The sequence below is a fragment of the Stenella coeruleoalba genome (assembly GCF_951394435.1).
Source record: "Stenella coeruleoalba genome assembly, chromosome: 19".
NCBI classification, from domain to species: Eukaryota; Metazoa; Chordata; class Mammalia; order Artiodactyla; family Delphinidae; genus Stenella; species Stenella coeruleoalba.
Window position 1 is genome coordinate 36,157,981 of NC_137165.1, and position 20,835 is coordinate 36,178,815.

Genomic DNA, 20,835 nt, shown 5'->3' on the forward strand with positions numbered 1-20,835 from the left:
AAACTTCATAAATGTTTCTAAAGTTGGCCTTACTCACTTTTAACCACTAGCAGAAAAAAGGCTGTACAGAGCAACCTGTAACCTTTACAGCCCCACATATGTGCAATTTAACAGGGAGACTGCCAGCAAGCTGTAGCGTATGACAACACCTCCTAAGATTTATAATGTTAACCCAATCAACTTCATTACAAGGACTTTAGTTCCCAAAGGATTCATGAAGGTGTCATTATATTTTTGAGGTAATGGGAGTAGGAGAATGCAGAAGACGAGATAAGGCAGAGGAAAGATAAATTTTTATCTGATAAAAAAAGATGTATTATTTAAGTAGTTCATTCTTCAAAATACATTACAAATTCCAAAAGCAGTGCTTTATTTCCTTTAAACGTAAACCAAAATTGTATTATAACAAACAGCAGAAGAACTGGAGGGCACCCAAATTACAGATCAGAGGAGTGAAATAATTTGTCCAAGGCAGTAGAACCCAGGTCTTCTAGCTCCCAGGCTCATGTTCTTTCTGCTACAGCAACTGCTAATTTTACAGCCAAGTATTTGCAACTGCTTTTCTGGTCTAGGGGAATATATATTTGCAAATTATGATTTTCTTCCCATAGGTACTCAGTAAAAAGTCAGTTCACTTTTTTCAAACAGGTTATCTCAACAACACGACATTTTCCAAATACTAAAACCAAAGAAATCCTTATTTTTAATAATTCTATGGGGAGGAAAAAAAGTGGTTGTAATACTGTTAAACAAACTCAACTATGGGCTGGGGGGGAGGGAGGTGCGTGTCAGCTATATGTTCATTAGAAACCTTACCTCTTACTTGATGCACAGGAATTAGCTTTCCAGCCAGCATATCATAGACATAAAGAACCTTGCTGTGAGTACTCGTGGCTAAAACCTCTTCTCCATTAGCACTAAAACAAGCTTTAAAGATTGGAAACTTTTCCAAATAGATGCTCTGAATCTTAGGATTTGTTTTTCCATCAACCTATAAGGAAGTACAAATATTCCTTTTGATTATTTCCACAGACCATGTAAGCTGATTGTAAACACTTTTCACTACACGTCTTTTTTTTAAAATTTATTTATTTATTTTTGGCTGCAGTGGGCCTTCATCGCTGTGCACGGACTTTCTCTAGTTGCAGCGAGTGGGGGCTACTCCTCATTGCAGTGCACGGGCTTCTCATTGTGGTGGCTTCTCTTGTTGTGGAGCAAGGGCTCTAGGCACATGGGTTTCAGTAGTTGTGGCATGTGGACTCAGTAGTTGTGGCTCATGGGCACTAGAGCACAGGCTCAGTAGTTGTGGTGCACAGGCTTAGCTGCTCTGCGGCATGTAGGATCTTCCGGGACCAGGGATCAAACCCGTGTCCCCTGCATTGGCAGGCGGATTCTTAACCGCTGTGCCACCAGGGAAGTCCCTACAAGTCTTCATTTAAAAATGCATACCTGGGGCTTCCCTGGTGGCACAGTGTCTTTCCCTGGAAAGACATTTCTAGGGCATCAAGTGAGTAGAAAGGTGCCACTTTAGGTAAGATGGCAAGGAAAGACATTTCTAGGGCGTCATGTGAGCAGAAAAGTAAGAATGAGGGTTTCCCTGGTGGCGCAGTGGTTGAGAGTCCACCTGCTGATGCAGGGGACGTGGGTTTGTGCCCCGGTCTGGGAAGATCCCACATGCCATGGAGCGGCTAGGACCGTGAGCCATGGCCGCTGAGCCTGCGCGTCCGGAGCCTGTGCTCCGCAACGGGAGAGGCCACAACAGTGAGAGGCCCGGGTACCGCAGAAAAAAAAAAAAAAATGCATACCTGAAATAGCGATACAGCATTATCTAATCCAGCGACCATCACAACCTGTGCACGAGGATGGAACTGCACAGACGAGATCCGAGCAGTAGTAGGACGTTCAGCATTAGCCTGCTGGCAGTGCTTCATCTACAGAAAAATAAAGCTGGAATTTTATCAATTCGAATGGGTTAACATTATTTTCTTTAAAGCATGAAGACACTATAAAGTAGTTTACAATGCAGAAGAAAGTGCACTGGAAGAGTAACCAGAAGACCACAGCTCTGCTACCAACTAGTATTCTAGTACAGCGCTTTACCATACAAGAATCCATTTTTCGGGGGCTTCCACTACATTGAAAATGCAATTACATAAAAAACACAGTATCATATGATGTTTTCTTTGTAACCCCTGAAGATAAATTTTTGTGGTGACTACGTTTTCAATGGAGGTGAATTCACCCTATGAGGAGCTAAATGAATTATCTGCACAGGGTGGGGAGTGACAGAATCACTCTAATAATTTACCATAATAAGGTCCCCTCTCACCATCTAAATTCGCATGCTACCCTTTTATAATGGGGAAAATTATGTCAAAGAGAGAACTGTTCATTTGGCATATATTTAACTGAAGCAAGTGCTGGGTAGGCACTTGGTTACCACAATGAACAAGTGAGACACAGTGATGAGTTAGACAGTAACTAGAGTAAGCCACTTCAGATAGGATGGCAAGGAAAGACATTTCTAGGGCATCATGTGAGCAGAAAGGTGCCACTTGAGGTAAGATGGTGAGGAAAGACATTTCTAGGGCGTCATGTGAGCAGAAAAGTAAGAATGAGGGCTTCGCTGGTGGCGCAGTGGTTGAGAGTTCGCCTGCCGATGCAGGGGACGTGGGTTCGTGCCCCGGTCCGGGAAGATCCCACATGCCGCGGAGCGGCTGGGCCCGTGAGCCATGGCCGCTGAGCCTGCGCATCCGGAGCCGGTGCTCCACAACGGGAGAGGCCACAACAGTGAGAGGCCCGCGTACCGGGAAAAAAAAAAAAAAAAAAGTAAGAATGAGTTGGCCACTGGCAGTGCTTAAAGAACACATGGAGGGATGAGCAAGAGCAAGGGTTCAGGGGCAAGAAAGAACTTGGCATGTGCCAGAAACAGAAAGAAGGCCTGTGTGGCATGAGTAAGGAATAAGAGGAAAAGGCATCAGATGAAGCTGAAGACATCGGCAAAGGCCAGATCCTGTGAAGGGCAGTGTAGACTGTGGTAAGGAATTCAGAAGTTTTCAAAGAGCAATGAAAAGTGACAGGACATGATATTTTATTTTTAACAGATCCCTCAGGCTACTATAGGAAGAATAGTTTAGGAAGAAGGAAAGTTGAAGTGGAGAATCTAGCCACAAAGCTGTTGCTATGCACTGGGTGAGAGATGAGAGCAGCATGAACAAGGCTGGTGCCAACAGAAGGAACAAGAAATGCAAAAGGAGGAAGCAAATAACATTCCTAAAAAATTCCTGGGAACATAATTTAATCTTGTTTTTGCAAAAGGTAAAAAACCTAACACAAATATTTACCAAGGCAAAATGATAGCAAGCACATTTAATCCCACAGATAACAGGAATCCATACATTTGTAACTGGGAAGTATATTGGATTTCAGAGGTAATTAGTTGGATTGACCCAATTTTACTGATTCTCACCTTTAAGATTCCTTTAGGAAGAGAGGTTGATGTGGATATGAAATTCCCAGTCCTTTGCAACAAATCATCTTCATCCTCTTCACTTTCATCTAAATCAAACAAACCCATAGGCTGATCTTCAGAATCAATGAGATGGCCATTACCTATCCCAAACATCTATATTTCAAACTTCAACTCCCCTCCCAGTCTCCCAACCTCAATCGTTTTATTTAAGCTGCAACTGGTAAAAGTAAAACAGCAAAATAAATTTGAAGGAGAGGAAAACGATGACAAGACCTCCATGTATATGGTTAAAATCAACGCCTGACTCTGGAACAAAAGACACGCATTCACTACAGTGACTAAAACAACATGAAATGAAGATGAAACGGAGTCAGCATTTAATTTAAAAAGAGAAACTCGTAACAGTGGCAAGATGGGCAACAGGATGAACAGCAGATCCAGCTTAACAACTCACAGGAAAAAGAACTAGAACTTTTAGCTGACTGAAACAACAATGCCAGCAAACTGTGTATCAAAACTTCCAAGAGAGGTAATAGGGCTGCTTTTCCCCTGGAGATGACTGACGATTCTAGTAAAGAAAGCTGAGAAGCTAAGCAGAGTGTTTAAAACACTTGCAGGGTTAAGAGAGCAAAAACTAGTACCAAAAGCCCTCTAAGGTTCCTAAGGAGTCTGGTAAACCACCAGGCTCTGGATTGTTGCCACAAAAGGCTATACATAAAATTAAAGGTGAAATCAAAGAATTACGAGAAAATCTCCCAAGAACGGAAACCCGGCCTTGAATCCTCACACTCTCTCACTAGAATAAGATGTTCTAGGATTGCTAGTGCCCACTGCCCAACCACCTACCCAAAAACAAACATACAAATTCTCTGGAGAAAGATACCATTGTCCTAGACCTCTAGTTAATCAATACTATTTCTCATATACAATGCCCACCACTCAATGACATATAACCAGGTAAATGACAAGGTAAGATAACTTAACTGAAAACCTAAAGAAAAACAAACAATCCTCACAGGAGATCTAGATAATGAAGTTATCAGACATAAAATTTTTAAATATTACATTTAAAACTCATAGAAAAAGAGATCAGGTCTGTGGTTACCAGAGATGGAGGGTAACGTGAGGGGAATTGGATGAAGACAGTCAAAAGGTACCAACTTCCAGTTATAAGAAATAAGTACTAGGGATATAATGTACAACGTGATAAATATAACTCTGCTGTATGTTATATATGAAAGGTGTTGACAGTAAATCCTAAGACTTCTCACCACAAGAAAAAATACTTCTTTTCTACTTCTTTAATTTTTATCTATTTTTATCAGGAGATGATGGATGTTCACTGAACTTATTGAGGTAATCATTTCATGATGTATGTAAGTCAAATCATTATACTGTGCACCTTAAACTTATACAGTGCTCTACGTCAATTATATCTCAGTAAAACTGGAAGGAGGGCTCCCCTGGCGGCACAGTGGTTGAGAGTCCACCTGCCGATGCAGGGGGTCACGGGTTCGTGCCCCGGTCTGGGAGGATCCCACATGCCGTGGAGCGGCTGGGCCCGTGAGCCATGGCTGCTGAGCCTGTGCATTCGAAGCCTGTGCTCCGCAACGGGAGAGGCCACAACAGTGAGAGACTCGCGTACCGCAAAAAAAAAAAAAAACAAAAAACAAACTGGAAGGAAAAATAATAATAAAAAATAAATAAAATAAAAAATTTATGTTTAACATATTAGAGATAATGAAAGGCAAGACTCAGAATTAAGCCAGAGAACTAGACTATTAAAAAAAAAGAACCAAATGGAAATTCTAGAACTGAAAAACAGTAATTAAAACTAACACCCCAGTGGATGGTGTTAACAGGATATCAAAATTACCTGAAGAGAGAATTAGTGGTCTGGAAAAAGGATCAGAAAAAAATATCCAGACTAAAGTACAGAAAGCAGAAAGACAGAAGATACAGAAAAGAACACAGTCTACAGCCATACCACCCTGAATGCACCTAATCTCATCAGAAAAGAACAAAGAATGTTTTAAAAAAATTTTTTAACATACATGTAATTGGTATCCCAGAAGGAAAGAAAGAATGGAACAAAAACAACGTGTGAAGAGATAACAGGCAAGAATTTCCAAAACTTAGAAAAGACATGCAGCCAGATTCAACAGCACCTATGAAGACCAAGCAGAATACAAAGCAAGCTAAAAACACTGGAATACTGCGGCAGGGGGCTGGGGGGTGGGGGGTGGGGGTGAATAAATTGACAAAACAGCAACAATAAAACTCCATAATATTAAGGAATTACTACTGATTTCTGAAGGTGTATGATAATAGCATTATAGCTGTGTTTAAAGGGAGGAGTACTTCTCTTTCAAAGATGCTCAATCTAGGGACTTCCCTGGTGGTCCAGTGGTTAAGACCCCGTGCTTCCACTGTAGGGGGCACAGGTTCAATCCCTGGTCAGGGAACCTGCATGCCAGTGGGCCAGTGGGGGGGAGGGGAAGGTAATTCAGGAAAAAAAAAAAAGATAATCTAGTATTTACAGATAAAAACAAATAATACGTTGGAGATAACCGTGAAGCTGGGTTGTAGTCACCACTCCGCCAATAAGTATACCTTGGACAAGTCACTTCTATCTTTTTGAACTTTACTACTGTCATATGTACAATTAAGGTATTAGACTTGGATATCCCAGATAGTAACAGACTGGCTAACTGTTGACCTAATTCATTTCCTTTTTCTCCTGGGCACAAAGACAAACTATATTTCCTCGTATTGCATGCAGTTAGTGTGGCCTCATGACTGAGTTCTGGCCAATAAAATGTAGGTGAAAGTATCACATACCACTTCCAGGACAGGACAATAAAAACTTCCCTTGGTGAGTTCTCTCTCTTCTCCTATAAGTCAACTGGTGGTCAATATCCTAGGCAACATTGGAAGAGCCAGCCTGAAGATGGCAGAACGTCTATAAACTTGGGTCCCTTAAGTAGAGCATCACCTTCTCACCACCTCAATTGTACTCATAGGAAAAAAAACAATTCTATTGGATTAAGCCACTGGGATCTGGGAGATTTCCTGCTTCAATGTCAGCATAAACCTAATCTATATCTACACTGCTATAGTTCTATGAATCCAATATTCTAAAATGGATAATAAAATTATATTTCATCCAGGGCCAAAAAAAAAAACAGTGACAGGACAAGATGATTAACATATTTAAAAAAACCCGGAAAGACATTTCTCAAATAACAGAAGACTTTTATATGAAAGAGAGATAAGATTATATCTCTTCGAAAGGTAGGACTACAGTGTAGGGAGGCTGAATTTCAATAGTAAAAAAATTACAATTAGTTTTTAAAGAGAAGAAGAAAAGAGGAAGAAATAGTCTAATAAAGAGCACAACATTATTTGAAATATTTAAGCAGAGGCTAAATTATCATCTAACAGATGTTATAGAGAAGTTTCTTGCAGGAGATAAAGTCGGGCTACATCACTAAGAGTCCTTCAACCTCTAAAAGTATCTGGTTGGAAACCAGAAAGTAAGTTTCTACTTAATAACAGATTGAGTTTTCTAACAGAATTATATAAAACTGGCTCCTTGGAAGGGCTCTCTATACGTGAATACCATGAAGACTGACATGGGTGGGGAGATGGGAGGGAGAGGTGATGATGATAATCAAACAGAGGTTCATCAGATACCAAAGATGCTAAGAAAGGAGCTCCTGTATTACAATGGGAGGATATACTCTGGAGTTCCTCAAGGATTTCAGAAGTCAATTCCAAGGCTAAAATTTATAACTCCAAGAACTCAAATCAGATCTTGGCCAAACCATCCATATAAATAATATCTAAACTCAAAGATCTAAACAGCAGAAAACAGTTTTGGTACAAGTCAAACTTAAAATCTGCAGTTGAAAAATAGGTTTTTAGAAAGTGAATAATCATCTGGGCCTAACCTGACATGTGCTCCCTAGAAAGACATTCCATTTCCTAGTGGATAGCTAGATCAGCTGCTCATGTCTTTGGAAGGGGCTCTGAATCAAGAAATAACACTACTACTTATTTTTTACTTAATCTATGCCATAATGTAACACAGTTCTGTTGAGGAAAAACATCATAAAATCCATCCATTATTGTCTCTACAAGTAAAGAATATGCTACTAAGTACCTCTTACACTATTGTAGAAGAGCTTCCTTCAGAGAAATGATAGACTTCAAAACCAGACATAAAAAAAAAAAAAAGACATATTTCAAACACCAGGTTTTAACAAGCCTCGTGAGAAACCTCAAACAATAACAGAACAGGAATAGGAATCTATTTACCAACTTAAACAGAGGTGTCAACACTCACCATCTGAAGATGTTTTCCGCTTATTGGTTTCTGCCCAGGCAGGTACTCCCCCCATGGCATGCTGAAATCTAAGCAAAAATGTAAAAATAAAATATTGTAGTGACCACTGTATTTATATAGAGTTTAATACATTTCAAGAATATAGGTCAGAGCATGAATAGAATCTCTTCCAAAGAAGTTATCATCTTTCAGAACAGAAGGGCTACTCACACAGGATAGTCCTAAATTGGTAATAACCACCTGGATACATATTTGTTGTTATTTATTTACATCTAGTTACATAGTTGTCTTATTTGCACATATCAACACACCAGATTTGGTGACTAAGAAATAGAAATCTCTTTGTGGTTATAAATCAATGCTATAGTACACAGAGTACACAAAAGAATACAAGAACATGTCTGAAAGAAAACAACCAGATTGGTAAAATAAACAAAACTTCATCATATATCCTTTGCATAAAATGGGAGCATTTCATCCTGGAAAAAGTAAGCTTCAGGAGAAGCATGACAGTTATATTCTGAAGGGCTGGTATTTGGAAGCCTGAAAAGAATCTTTCTGTTTAATGCAGAATCACAGACAAGTCCACCAAACTAAGCCATAAGTAACTAGAAAACTGGACAAAATATGTGAAACTATTTTCAGAAATTGGACAACAGGCAACATAGGACTATGATCTCTAAGAGAAGAAAAATAACAAGGTGAGCAATGCCATTACTGGGATTTTCCCCTCAAGGCATTTTTATAAGACCCTGACACAGAAACAAGGAGAAAAAGATCAGACTTGAAAGAGGCTGAAACAACACGAATTTGAGGGGCAGTCAACTGTAGAAGAAAAAGAGAAAGAGCTCCAGAAATCTGCACAGGGGTCCACAGACACTTCTTCTGAATACTAAACTGCACACTCATAGGATGAAACTCCATGAGGTCAAGCAAAGAACTACTAGGGGTCTGTAAGTTGCACAGAACCAAAACTCAGACATTTGAGTTCAACCAGTCAGAGGAAGGGTCCTTACTGAACACTCAGGGCATTCAGGAGAGATCCCAGGAAGGTCATAACTTAATAATGGGGCTAAACCAGCCTAGAATAAATGCTACTGTAGAAGAAAGCTAAAAACAAATCCTGAAAGGATCAAAGTGATTTCCAAGTCAATTAACTGCCTGCCAAGGCAAAGTTCAACACACATTAAAAGCAAAAAACAAAATCCAGACACTGAACAACATTCACACTGCCCAGAGTCCAATCAAAATTACTAGATATACAGAGAAGCAGAAAAACATGAACCATAACCAGAAGAAAAAGCAGTCAACAGAAACAGAAATGACCGACCTGACAGAATTAGCACACAAGGACTTTAAAATAGCTAATACACACAAAAAGGAACAAAATTGTGCCATTTGCAGAGATGTGGATGGACCTAGAGACTGTCATACAGAGTGAAGTAAGTCAGAAAGAGAAAAACAAATACCTTATGCTAACACATATATATGGAATCTAAAAAAAGAAAAAAGGTTCTGAAGTACACAGAGGCAAGACAGGAATAAAGACGCAGACAGAGAATGGACTTGAGGACACGGGCAGGGGGAAGGGTAAGCTTAGACAAAGTGAGAGAGTCGCATGGACATATATACACTACCAAATGTAAAACAGACAGTTAGTGGGAAGCAGCCATATAGCACAGGGAGATCAGCTCGGTGCTTTGTGTCCACCTAGAGGGGTGGGATAGGGAGGGTGGGAAGGAGATGCAAGAGGGAGGAGATGTGGGGATATATGTATAGCTGATTTGTTATACAGCAGAAACTAACACACCACTGTAAAGCGTTTACACTGCAATAAAGATGTTAAAAAAAAATAATATCATTGATTATATTTAAATGGTGGGATTACAGGTTTTTTCCAAAGTTTTTTGTACTTGATTCCTTCTCAGGCCCCCATACTAAAACTTAATCATGTCTTCCAAGAACAATGCTCTTCCAATTCAAAATGGAAATCTGACTACCCAAGAAGCCAAAGACTGAGCAAATCAAAATACTGGTTATAAATACATCTTGGCAAACCTATAAAAAAGGACACTTACTCTTCCTTAAGTCTCTTTTGAAGCTCATCTTTTGAAAGTTTATTTTCACTGGCATTTTTCATCATATCTTTCCGAAAACGATTGTTCATCATGTCAACCCTATTAAAAAAACAGAAAACAGCATGCTTTCAATAACTTAAAGAATCAACATAAATAGTTGCTGCCTTTAGTATTTTGAGCAAACAACACAGGTCAAGATTTATAAGATGTGGAACATCTCCAATGCACATTCTCCATTCTTCCCGAAACAAAAAGGAATCTCCAATATTTCGGATCATCTAGTTTACCCTTTGAAGAGCTATTTCAAATTCACAATTACTTATCTAGACACAGCTTATGCCATTCACCAAAATAAATTCCAGGTAAATCAGAGTTAAATACAAAAAAACATAAAAAAACAAAACCCAAACCTTAAAATACTGTGAAGGAAAAATACAGGCAAATATTTCTCTCTGAAGAACTTTTTACTAAAAACAACAGCAAAAAAAAAAAAAAAAAAAGGAAAAGTGTCATAGACTTCACTACATCAACATTAAAATATTCTGTGCATCAGACAACATTAAAACAAACTTAAAGGCAAACAAAAAGCTAGATAATGTGCAATAAATTTGACATATAAAGGTTTGAAATTCTCAATATGCAAGGAGCTGATATACTAAAATCATTAATAAACAGTCTCATCTGCCATTTGCAACAACATGGATGACCCTGGAGGACGTCAAGCTAAGTGAAATAAAACAGACATCAAAGAGAAGTACTGCATAATCTCACTTACATGTGGAATCTGAAAAGAGGAATACATAGAAGCGAAGAGCAGAATGACGGTTACCAGGGGTGAGAAGGTAGAGGAAATAGGGAGATGTTGGTTAAAGGGTACAAAGCTGCAGTTACGTAGCATGACTGCAGTTAATGACAATATTATACGCTGGAAATTAGCTAAGGGAGTAGATTTCAGGGGCTCTCACCACAAATAAAAATGGTAACCATCTGAAGAAATGGAAATGCTAATTAGTTCACGTAACTATAGTAATAACTTCACTGTGTATACATATAGCAAATTATCATGTTGTACACCTTATGTACAATTTTTATTTTAAAAATAAAAAAACAAAATGAAAGTCTCCAGTAGACAAATACGCAAAGACATAATGGAGACTACTTTAAGAAAAACCAACGACTAATAGTTTTCTCAACACAAGTTAGATGTTTCCTACCCTAAACTGTCACCCTAAACTGACAATGTCTGAAAAAAGAGAAATCATTGCTTTTATTTTTTTTTAAGATTTTTTTGATGTGGACCATTTTCAAAGTTTTTATTGAATTTGTTACAATATTGCTTCTGTTTTATGTTGTGGGTTTTTGGCCGCAAGGCATGTGGGATCTCAGCTCCCCCACCAGGGATCGAACCCGCACCCCCTGCACTGGAAGGCAAAGTCTTAACCACTTGGACCGCCAGGGAAGTCCAGAGAAATCATTGCTTTTAAAATGGAGTGAAACGGACACTTTTCAATGGAAAGGTAAATTAGCAGAACCTCAGGGTCAGCCTGGCAGTATTTATCAAGAACCTTAAAAATGTCTGCTCTTTGACTAAGTTCATCTACCTCAAAGAATCTTTCTTAAATAATTTTAAGTAGAAAAAGATTTATGCATAAAGATGCTCATCTCAACATCAATCTTTTTTTTTTTTTTTTTTTTGCGGTACGCGGGCCTCTCACTGTTGTGGCCTCTCCCATTGTGGGGCACAGGCTCCGGACGCGCAGGCTCAGCGGCCATGGCTCACGGGCCCAGCCGCTCCGCGGCATGTGGGATCTTCCCAGACCGGGGCGTGAACCCGTGTCCCCTGCATCGGCAGGCGGACTCTCAACCACTGCGCCACCAGGGAAGCCCAACATCAATCTATTAAAAGGAAAAATATTTATCCAACGATAGCTACGTAAATTATGGTTAAATCATATAATGGACTATAATACATCCATTTTAAAATGTTTATAAAGGTTTTTTTTTTTTAATTGGGGAAAATACTTGCAATACAATACATTCTCATCTTAAGGTACATATTGTACATTATGGCTAACTTTTTTTGGTCTTTTCTCAATTTCAGGCATTGTGTTAAGAGCTCTACATACACTATTTAATCTCAAGAGCCTTCTGATATAGTTACTATTATCCCTATTTTACACATGAGAAAAGGTAGGTTCCAAACTTGCCAATGGTCAGTTAGGAACTGGCCAAACTAGGAGGCAAACTCAGGTCTGACCCCAAACACTGTGCTCTTTTAGCTTTTCTATACAGCACAGAAGAAAGAGGGAGAGATGTATGCCAACATGTTAACAGTGGTTCTCCCTCGGTGATGGGATTATGAATGATCTTTGCTATACTTTCCAGTATTTTTCAAGTCTTCACGTACTCACATATTCAGAAAGAGAACTTTCTTAAAACCTGCAAAGTAACTTTTGAAGAATCAGGGACTCCAGAAGAAAAATTAGGCAACCTACATCTCCTCATCTTCATCTTCTTCATCCAACCAAACTGGCTTCTTCTGAGGTGGAAAATTATCTTTTGCTTCATTCTCCACTTCAGAGTCACCTGAGTCTTCTTGTACTTGAACCTAGAAAAGACAAAATACCCACAAGCACTGAGTCTTTCATACCCCATGGTGGCAGACTTTGCAGAATAGTGGCTTGTAGAATGCTTTGTTTTTATGGCCCTCTTACCAAATTATGGGACAGAATGCTACCACAGCAAATGCTGGAGATCGAACAGAAAATGAGGAGATTAGAGAATGGCACCCCCCGTTGGACACATGAGGTAAGATTGGAATAGTCAAAGAGTCAACTTGCTGAAAGGAAAAAACCAAGTAAGACAAGTAAAAAAGGTAAGTTGACAGATGAATAAAGGAGCAGGGAAAATCACAGAACTACAGAAATCACAGGACCAAAGGCAGACACCAAAGATAAAATAACATGACTGAATGTCATAATTAAGTCATATTTCATATTCATAAACATACTTCTCCACTTTTCTTAACTGTTCTTGACCCCTCACCTCCTCAAGAAACTTTATACTACCCAAACAAATCTAAATCTAGACCACAGAATTTCACCTGAAGTGAGCTTGAGAGCTTTCCCAAAACCACATGATAGAAATGTCCAAATGATTTCTACTTGCTGTATTATTGGCCTATGATCCTTCAAAGCCCAACAAACCCCAACAAACCCCACCTCACTTAAACTGTTTCTTTTCCCGAATTGGAAACTGTCACACAGTTCAGCATTTTTCCAGTAGCATTTCTCTATCTCCCAACTAGATTCTGCAACCTCTCCCATAAGCACCCAAATGAGGTTCTGGCAATCAACTGATACTTGCTAGGTCTGCATTCGCTTATCAAACTGAGTAATTCTCAGTAAGGCTTTGCTTGACTACCCTATGTAAAATTTCACAGGCTCCCTCGACACACGCTTATCTCCCTTTTTTGAACGCCTTTATTTTTTTTTTCCTTCAGCACTTCACTGATATAACTTGAATTTTATCTTCTGCCTCTGCCACTAAGTATCCAAGCTCCAAGAAGGCAGGGATTTTTGTTAGTTTTCGTCCACTGCTGTTTCTCCTCTAGTGCCTAGAAACTGCCTGGGACTCCCTATATTGGAAGAAAAGACAGGTATAGGATTAAAAAAAAAAAAAGCAAAAAGCATGCAAAAAAATTATAATCAATTAATCATGCAGGGTTTGCACTGCCAGGAGAAGTATCTGGCGCCAAACTGGCTCACAAATATTACTTTAATAGACGAATACACGGTCACTCTCAAAAGCTGGCTTATCAACCACTCGATGTGGTTGTTAAAACAGACTCCCAGGCCTGTGCCCACAAATTCTGATTTCACAAACGAAGTGGAACCCCTGAATCACAGCAAAGTATTGAGGCAGGCGATTGAATGACCAAGAGAGAAGAAACACTGAGTCTGGGGAGAAAACAGTGGAACTGAGCCACTGCCACTAATCGAAAGATGCTCACGATTAGTTGGCTAAACGAATATGTGTTGAGCGCCTGCTGCATACCAGGCTCAGTGGCTCCCTCGGGGGCGGAGAAAGGCGCGGTCTCCGCCCTCCCGGGACTTTCAGTCTGGCACCCCGCGGCGCCCGCATTCCCGGTTCCCTCCCACCTGAACGCTCCCCTGCGCCACAGGTCGCCCAGGCTCCGCCCTCGGAGGCACACCGCCCACCGAGCGCCCAGCCCGCACGTCGCGGCCTCCCTTACCCGCGGGCCCCGCAGACGCCGCAGCAGCGCGTCCTCGTCGTCCACGACGTCGCCGAAGACCAGCTCCTCCAAGCACCGCTCCACGGCCGGCTTGCCCTCCTCCAGCGTCTGGCGGTTCCGCTGCCGGAGCCGTCTCTCCTCCTCGGCCGCGACTACGGCGGCCGCCGCGCGCGGCCGGGCCGGCGATTTCCGCTGAAATGAAGGAGCAGCCTTTTGGAGCGGCCCGTCCGGCCCCGCGGCTCTATCGTCCGGCCTCATTCGGGTCTTGCGGTCTGGTCTCGCTCCGGCTCTCCGGTCCGGTCTCGTTCGGCTCCTCCGTTCCGGCGGCATGGTTCGGTTTGAGAAGGAACGCAGGTGCTCACGTGGATCCTCACTGCGCGTGCGCCGAGGCCCTTGCTTTCCGTAGCGGCTGAGGCCACAGGGGGCCGGAAAGAGGCTGCACCGCCCTGTGAGCACGTGACCAGCACTGTCCCCCTTGTGTAACGCCCATCCCCTCACGAGCCCCTCCCCGTGTGGGAGTTCCTCCGAGAGAACCAATCTTCCGGGTGGAGGGGGAAGCGGCGTGACTGGAGTGGAAATTTTTTTCCAACACAACTTCGCAGCTGCAATTGATTGAAAGGAGCGCAAGAAAGCCAGGGTATAAACTGAGATGACAGGCTAAAACTGCTACTCTTCTTCCTAACTTTTTAACCACTCGACTTACACGAGCCCAATCGCCTTTTCCACCCCTTCGTCTTGGTACGGCCCTTGGAGTACGGAGCCTGCAGAGGGTCCCACGCTGGAAGACAGACGGAGGGTATGTAGGGAAGTGGGCCAATCGGGGCGCGGGTCACGGCGCAGGCGCGCTGGGGAGGGAGGGCTATGCTAATGTTGTTGATATCCTGGGGCCACCCGAGTTAAAGGGGGGAAATCCGGGGGCTGCCGCCGCCGCCACCGGTCTGGGCCCAGTCGGGGCCCCCCTGTAGTCGCCGTAGTCCCGGGGAGAGGCGCCTGCCCCCAGCTCGGGAGGGGGCGCCGCGGGCCCGGGGAGCACGGACAGCCCCTACCCATGAGGCCCTGATGGAAAACACAAAGGATCTGGTGAGAGCCGAGCGCGGCATCTGCTTTGTGTGCCAGGTTGGGGGGACGCCGGCAGCCCCCCGACCCCAGGAACCCCTGCAGCCCCCTGACCCCGCTCCCAGGCCTGCTTCTCCATCCCACGCCCCCTCCACCTCCGGAGCCCCCTCCCCCTACCGGCCGTTAAACGATTCGGGGGTTCCCCTCCCCCCATCCCCGGACTCATCAGGGTTCTCTCTATCCTCTTTACTTTTTGGAAGAAAAATTTTAGAAGAAAGTTCTCTTCGTTCCGGTCTCCCGTGCCCCTTCAGCTCTGGCTTGGGGAGAAAGGCTGGATTTGAGACTTCCTTTTTTGGCCGCCCAAGAATCGGGGAGTGGAGTCTTCACTTCTCCCAAGGGGGCAGAGTTTTGGTGCTTTGCAGGGGAAGGCGCCTCTCGGCTGTGGGGCAGGTGCCACGAGGCGTTTCGCACGTGGAGGTGGAAAAATTGAAAGGGGGCGGGGTGGGCACGTGTGGGATGGGAGAGGTGGGAGTGGTGATTGGGAAGCCGCCGCCTATTTAAAAGGGTTCTAGGTCGGTGGGCTTTTACGACCGTTGCGTTCTCTTTTGTGAAATAAGAATCCTAACATTTCAGAGTCGGAAGAGACATTAGAGGTCACCCAAAGCAGCCGTCCCCTGTGCAGCCTCTCTGACAAGTGGTAGGTAGCCTGGCCTCTGCCTAAACCCCTGCAAACACTGAGCGCTCGCTGCTGCCATGGAAAGCCCTTGCCGTTCAGTTCTGATTGTTGTCTGCCTACCCTTATTAGACTCTTTAGACTCATTCATGTCCTTATTAAGTGGATTCCCTTTTTACTTCTCAAATTTTCTCTCACATTCTCCTCACCCACTGCTCATTGGCCTATATTTTGTGTGCCAGGAAAGAACAGCAGGGAAGTGGGGGAAGGAGGGCTTGAGAGATAGTGAGGGCCGTCTGAAAACTTTGTTTTGTTACATTTGTCAGTTCAAATGTGCTGGCTTCTATGTCTGAGAATGGTTGATATTTTTCTACAGGAAGTTTGGGAAATAGGATCTGGGAATTTCATGGCTGTTTTCTCTCACTAGTGCATCTTTTTAAAGTTAGAAATTTCAGCATTCTATCTCAAATCACATTTCTCGTTGCCTAAATCACTTTCCCTAAGGGATGCCTAAATTGCCTCTTGGAGATAGTACCAAAGCTGTTAGAAGCATCTCCTGGTAGAGGGATGATCAGAAGAACTGCACTCCCCACCACCACCTCCTTTTGACCTGTGTTTTCCTTTCAAGCTGGGCTTCCTGCTTGGGGCCCCTCCTTCACAATACATTCTCTTTTTCGTTTCCAATTTTTAATGAGATATGAAATTTTTGCAACACTTTAATATTTGCCTAGAGTTTGCAATATTTTTCATGCTTCTTGTATTAGTATACATCAGTAGTTATCACTCGGTGGTTTAGATAGTTCAGTTCTACTATTGTCCCTTAGCATTTTTCTAATACTCTCCTTCATTTGGTGAGCTATGCTGCTTCCAAGAGAAGTTTTATTGGCCTAGGAATCTTGGGGGCACGTGTTTTCCTCTTCCTAATATGGTGAAGTGGGAGTCAAGACGTAACAGATAAAATGTAGAGGTAACGAATCTAGTATAAAAGCCAGAGAATGAATTTTACTTTAAACTCCCAGTCCCCCGGTTAAAATGTTAGAGCACAGAAATTGTTTTCTCTCCCCCTTTTATGACTTGGAGACTGTTGCTCTGCTCTAATGTGCTTACACTGTATTTTTTTTCATTTGTTTACCTCTACACCGATGAGTGTTTAGAAAGAAAATAGCTGTCTTTTTTTGCACCACCTCCTTCCCTGAATAACAAGTAGCTTCTACTTATGTAGAACCCCATACTCCACGCTTCTGGGTGACTTGCAAATTATGGCAAAAACTGTCTGAATAAGTATCTGTTCATAAGTATCTTATGTTGAACCATGTTTTTTAACTGTCCAGTTTTTAATTTTGTACACACTTTGACATGTGATATTTTCTCTAAATCTAGTCACTGAAAGTTAACATGGGAATGAATACTAGATACTGCTAAAAGTTAATGGAGCTGCATAATTCTGTCTTGAAAGTTTTCATTAACGTGAAATTCCCAAGTTCCTGTTCACTTTAAACATGAACTGTCATGACTTAAGCTGACTGACTTTGGAGACGTTTGCATTCTAAACATACTAGACAGGAATGACTGGTTTTATTTTTAAAGAAGACACTACTGTATATTTTTATGGCTGGTTATATGTTGATTTAATTAGTGTCTAAACCTTTTCTTAGATGTTCAGAGGCTTCAAACCCTCAGTTTCATCAGAAATTAAAACTATTTAAATTGTTTTAAATGTAACATAGTTGTCAAAGGAAGGTTAAACTATAGCTTAGAAGTGAAAACAACCTATTAATGTTATAAATACAAAACCACTAGATTACTGAAAGCCATGAGTTCTCAGTGATTTGAGTGACCACATCCTAAAATTAGACAAGTCACTATTCTTTTGGTTGCTCTTTGTTTCTCAATTGTTCATCTTTAAAATGTTTGCTAAGTAAGATTTAACTTTTTCATATTTATAATGTTAAGGTAAGCCAATTATCATTAGTTTCAGAGTTTCAGATCCAAAAGAAAGATAAAAACATCAGGATGGTAAAAGAGGAAGGAGTTAATAGTTAAACTAAGATATGCCTCCTAACACTAGGGTATTCTTAACTGTCCAAGGCTACTTTTAATTTTATACAAAAATTGCAAATTGTTTGATTTTAGTCATGAATTTTAAATAAGCCTTTGTTTTTTTAGGATTTTTTTTCCCATAAATTTAAAATTTCTTACTGCAACCCACAAGGAAGGGTGGAAAGAAAACAATTCCCATTTGAATAAACCCTAAATTTTTGGGGATGAAGTGATGCAGTATGAGGGACACTGGCAGATTAGGTTAGCATTTCAATTCTGCCACTAAATAACTTCATATGCCTTGTTGGACAAGATTCTATGCCTCAGTTTTGTCATCCTTAGAGTGGAAAGGTTGGTCTAGAATTAACATTATCCAATAGAACTTTCTGAAGTGATGGAACTGTCCTATATCTGTGCCATCTGTATGGTGGCCACTAGCCACATGTGGCTGTTGAGCACTTAAAGGGTAACTAGTGTGGCTGAGGAGCCCAATTTTCAATCTCATTTAATCAGGTGTAAATTTAAATAGCCACATGTCTGCCACACTGGACAGATAATAGAACAGTGTTTTCCAAGCTTAGCTCATCACCACAATCACCTCTTGGGGATCTTATAAAAATACAAAACCTCCCTCTTGTGGGTGATCAATCAGTAGGTCTGCAGTGGAGCCTTCTTCAGAAAGGTTTATCAGATTGGTTAGAGCAATACTGCATGAGAAGATTTCTGAGCTCCCTTCTAGTTCTCACTTTAGTATTGATAACTTAAAATGTAATGTAGTAGAAATGAGCTACGGACAAAGTTGGCAAACTGGCCAGGCTCTGCCTCTGCCACCTCCTGACCTGTGATCTTAATGCAGGTTGCCTAATCTCTTCAGGCTTCATTTTCCTCATCTAAAATAAGGGCCAGCCAGGAATCAGCCGTGTCTTCCTCCCAAGGTTTCCGTAAACCTCCAGTCAGATGTGATGACCACTGTATAAGAAAATGGGAGCTGCTATAAATGATAAAATGTTAAGATATCTATCCAGAATCCCTTTTTCTTATTTCCCTTTTCACTGTTATTATGTAATTCCTACTTATATTGTAGAACTAGTTGTATACAATACGCATTAATTAATTTAGTAATTTCTTGTTGTCTCAACTATTTGGCCGTAGTTTATAGTCTAGTTTTAGGATGTGCATATTAAGTTTAACACTTTTTTGTACTTCTGGTGCTTAGCATAATGATTTGTATATATTGCTCAGTAAATGTTGGATAATACCATCTATTACTTTACTATTAGACTTCAAAATTTTAATTAGCTAGTTTCAGATTATTTTATACACCAGAGAAATAACCCCCTTGTGTGCATATGTGTGTTTAACTCTATTTCAATTGTTCCATTATTAATACCCTATAGTGTTTATTGTTAGTGATTGTGTATCTTTTGAGCAACCAGCTCCAAATATATTTTTAAAAGATAAACACCAAGAGAATGTCATCATTTTGCATCAGTATTTTTAGGTATATCAAATCAAGATGATGCTGAATAACCTATTTAACTTATTTTTGCTACATTAACATTATAAATGCTCTTGTTTGATTACTTAAATTACATTTACACTTCAGCCCAGCCTTAATATGAATTCAGTTATTTGGAGTAGAATTGATAGCTGATAATGAATGATCTCAAAGACCCTCTCGGTTACTGTATTTCAGACTTAATTTTGACGAGGTCATCTTATTTTTAATTAGCTTTTCAGGTTCATACTTAAGGATTCATAACTTTCTTCTGAAGAACTGAAAGTGCATTCATGTGAATTATTTTATTTTTCAAACATCCTTCCTGTGTGGTAAGTGGTGTTTTCCTTATTTAGAAGAAAGGGAAACTGAGACCCAAATAATTGTTACATCCAAAGTCCTGAGTAATAGAACCAGGACTTGAACCCAAAGAGATAGAAATTTGTATTTTTTATATATCAAAGATAGCTTCCCTTTGCTCACTGTTGCTTTAAATCTTAGAGTATTGTTATGTAGAACATTGTCCTCTCCTGTCCTTCTCTGGGTACTTTTCACTTTCTCTAGGTGGGATATTCAGGATATTATTGCTTTCAGTTTCGATGACTGTATTTTTGACATGGACTTACTCTTTCACATTGAACTTGTGGGAAACAAAAACCCAACAATCCCAAATCCTTACCATTTATTTTTCTCCTAATAGTAAATTTAGAAAGCCAGAAGGCCTTTCTGTTTAGCCCAGTGAATTGTATCTTGATAGTGGTATGAGGAAGAAAGCAGCAAGAGCTAAGTAGCTCTTACTGAGTCCAGTCATCATAGAGTATCTGTTAATTCTTATTTTGAACTTTGTCAGTTCACACATACAACGTTCAGACTTAAGGTACTAGAAAACTTATATTCCATGACTAAATATAAAACTTTGATAATTATATGGGTCACTGTACCCTGTTAGTGTGGATAATGGAGAATTGGTTAACTTTTGATTAGTTTATTCATGTTGAAATTATGCTATTAGGACTTGGTTGCATATTTATATGTGCTTGCATTTAGAATCTCAAATATTTTCTGTAAAATTTCTCCTGGAGAGGTTTACACTTCTATTGCAACCTGTGGGGTGATTATACAAATAAGTTAATGGTTATACTTTTTAATTCCTTTGTAGATTTTATAAGGAGGAAGGTTCATCAGGGTTACAGTCACGGTAGGAAAATGAAATTCTACTGCAATTTATGACTTCCTACATTTTGTCACTCTAAAAACCTCTTTTTTGTTTTATTTTTCATTATAGAAGTGTTACATATTTACTGTTTTTAAAAAAAATAATGAAAAATATGGAAAAGTTAAAATTATCCTCCCATCCCATTCTCACACTGTTAACAGTTTAGCTATTCCTTCAGGATCTTTCTAAATGCATACAT

The 20,835-nt window shown here is 40.7% G+C and overlaps 2 protein-coding genes across 13 annotated transcripts in view; one reads left to right on the plus strand and one right to left on the minus strand.

Moving 5' to 3' along the window:
• Nucleotides 1-14,803, minus strand: part of UTP18 (UTP18 small subunit processome component) — a 40,943-nt gene extending 26,140 nt beyond the window's left edge. Inside the window, exons 1-7 of one of the 2 annotated variants that reach the window (XM_079906108.1) lie at nucleotides 14,154-14,581; nucleotides 12,394-12,506; nucleotides 9,899-9,997; nucleotides 7,821-7,888; nucleotides 3,470-3,558; nucleotides 1,806-1,931; nucleotides 817-991 (exon numbers count right to left, since the gene is read on the minus strand). In XM_079906108.1, the coding sequence (XP_079762234.1) occupies nucleotides 817-991; nucleotides 1,806-1,931; nucleotides 3,470-3,558; nucleotides 7,821-7,888; nucleotides 9,899-9,997; nucleotides 12,394-12,506; nucleotides 14,154-14,483 (1,000 nt within the window). In that variant the 5' untranslated portion in view covers nucleotides 14,484-14,581. Of the gene's footprint in view, nucleotides 1-816; nucleotides 992-1,805; nucleotides 1,932-3,469; nucleotides 3,559-7,820; nucleotides 7,889-9,898; nucleotides 9,998-12,393; nucleotides 12,507-14,153 lie in introns of both variants that reach the window. The other variant, XM_079906109.1, reaches the window with a different exon arrangement.
• A 158-nt stretch (nucleotides 14,804-14,961) lies between these two features.
• MBTD1 (mbt domain containing 1) overlaps nucleotides 14,962-20,835 on the plus strand; it is a 66,584-nt gene continuing 60,710 nt past the window's right edge. For 5 of the 11 annotated variants that reach the window (XM_079906093.1, XM_079906105.1, XM_079906099.1 and 2 more), the window contains exon 1: nucleotides 14,962-15,233. In XM_079906093.1, coding sequence (XP_079762219.1) covers nucleotides 15,213-15,233 — 21 coding nt within the window. In that variant the 5' untranslated portion in view covers nucleotides 14,962-15,212. Of the gene's footprint in view, nucleotides 15,234-15,842; nucleotides 15,907-19,654; nucleotides 19,753-20,835 lie in introns of all 11 variants that reach the window. The other 6 variants (XM_079906106.1, XM_079906094.1, XM_079906103.1 and 3 more) reach the window with 5 other exon arrangements.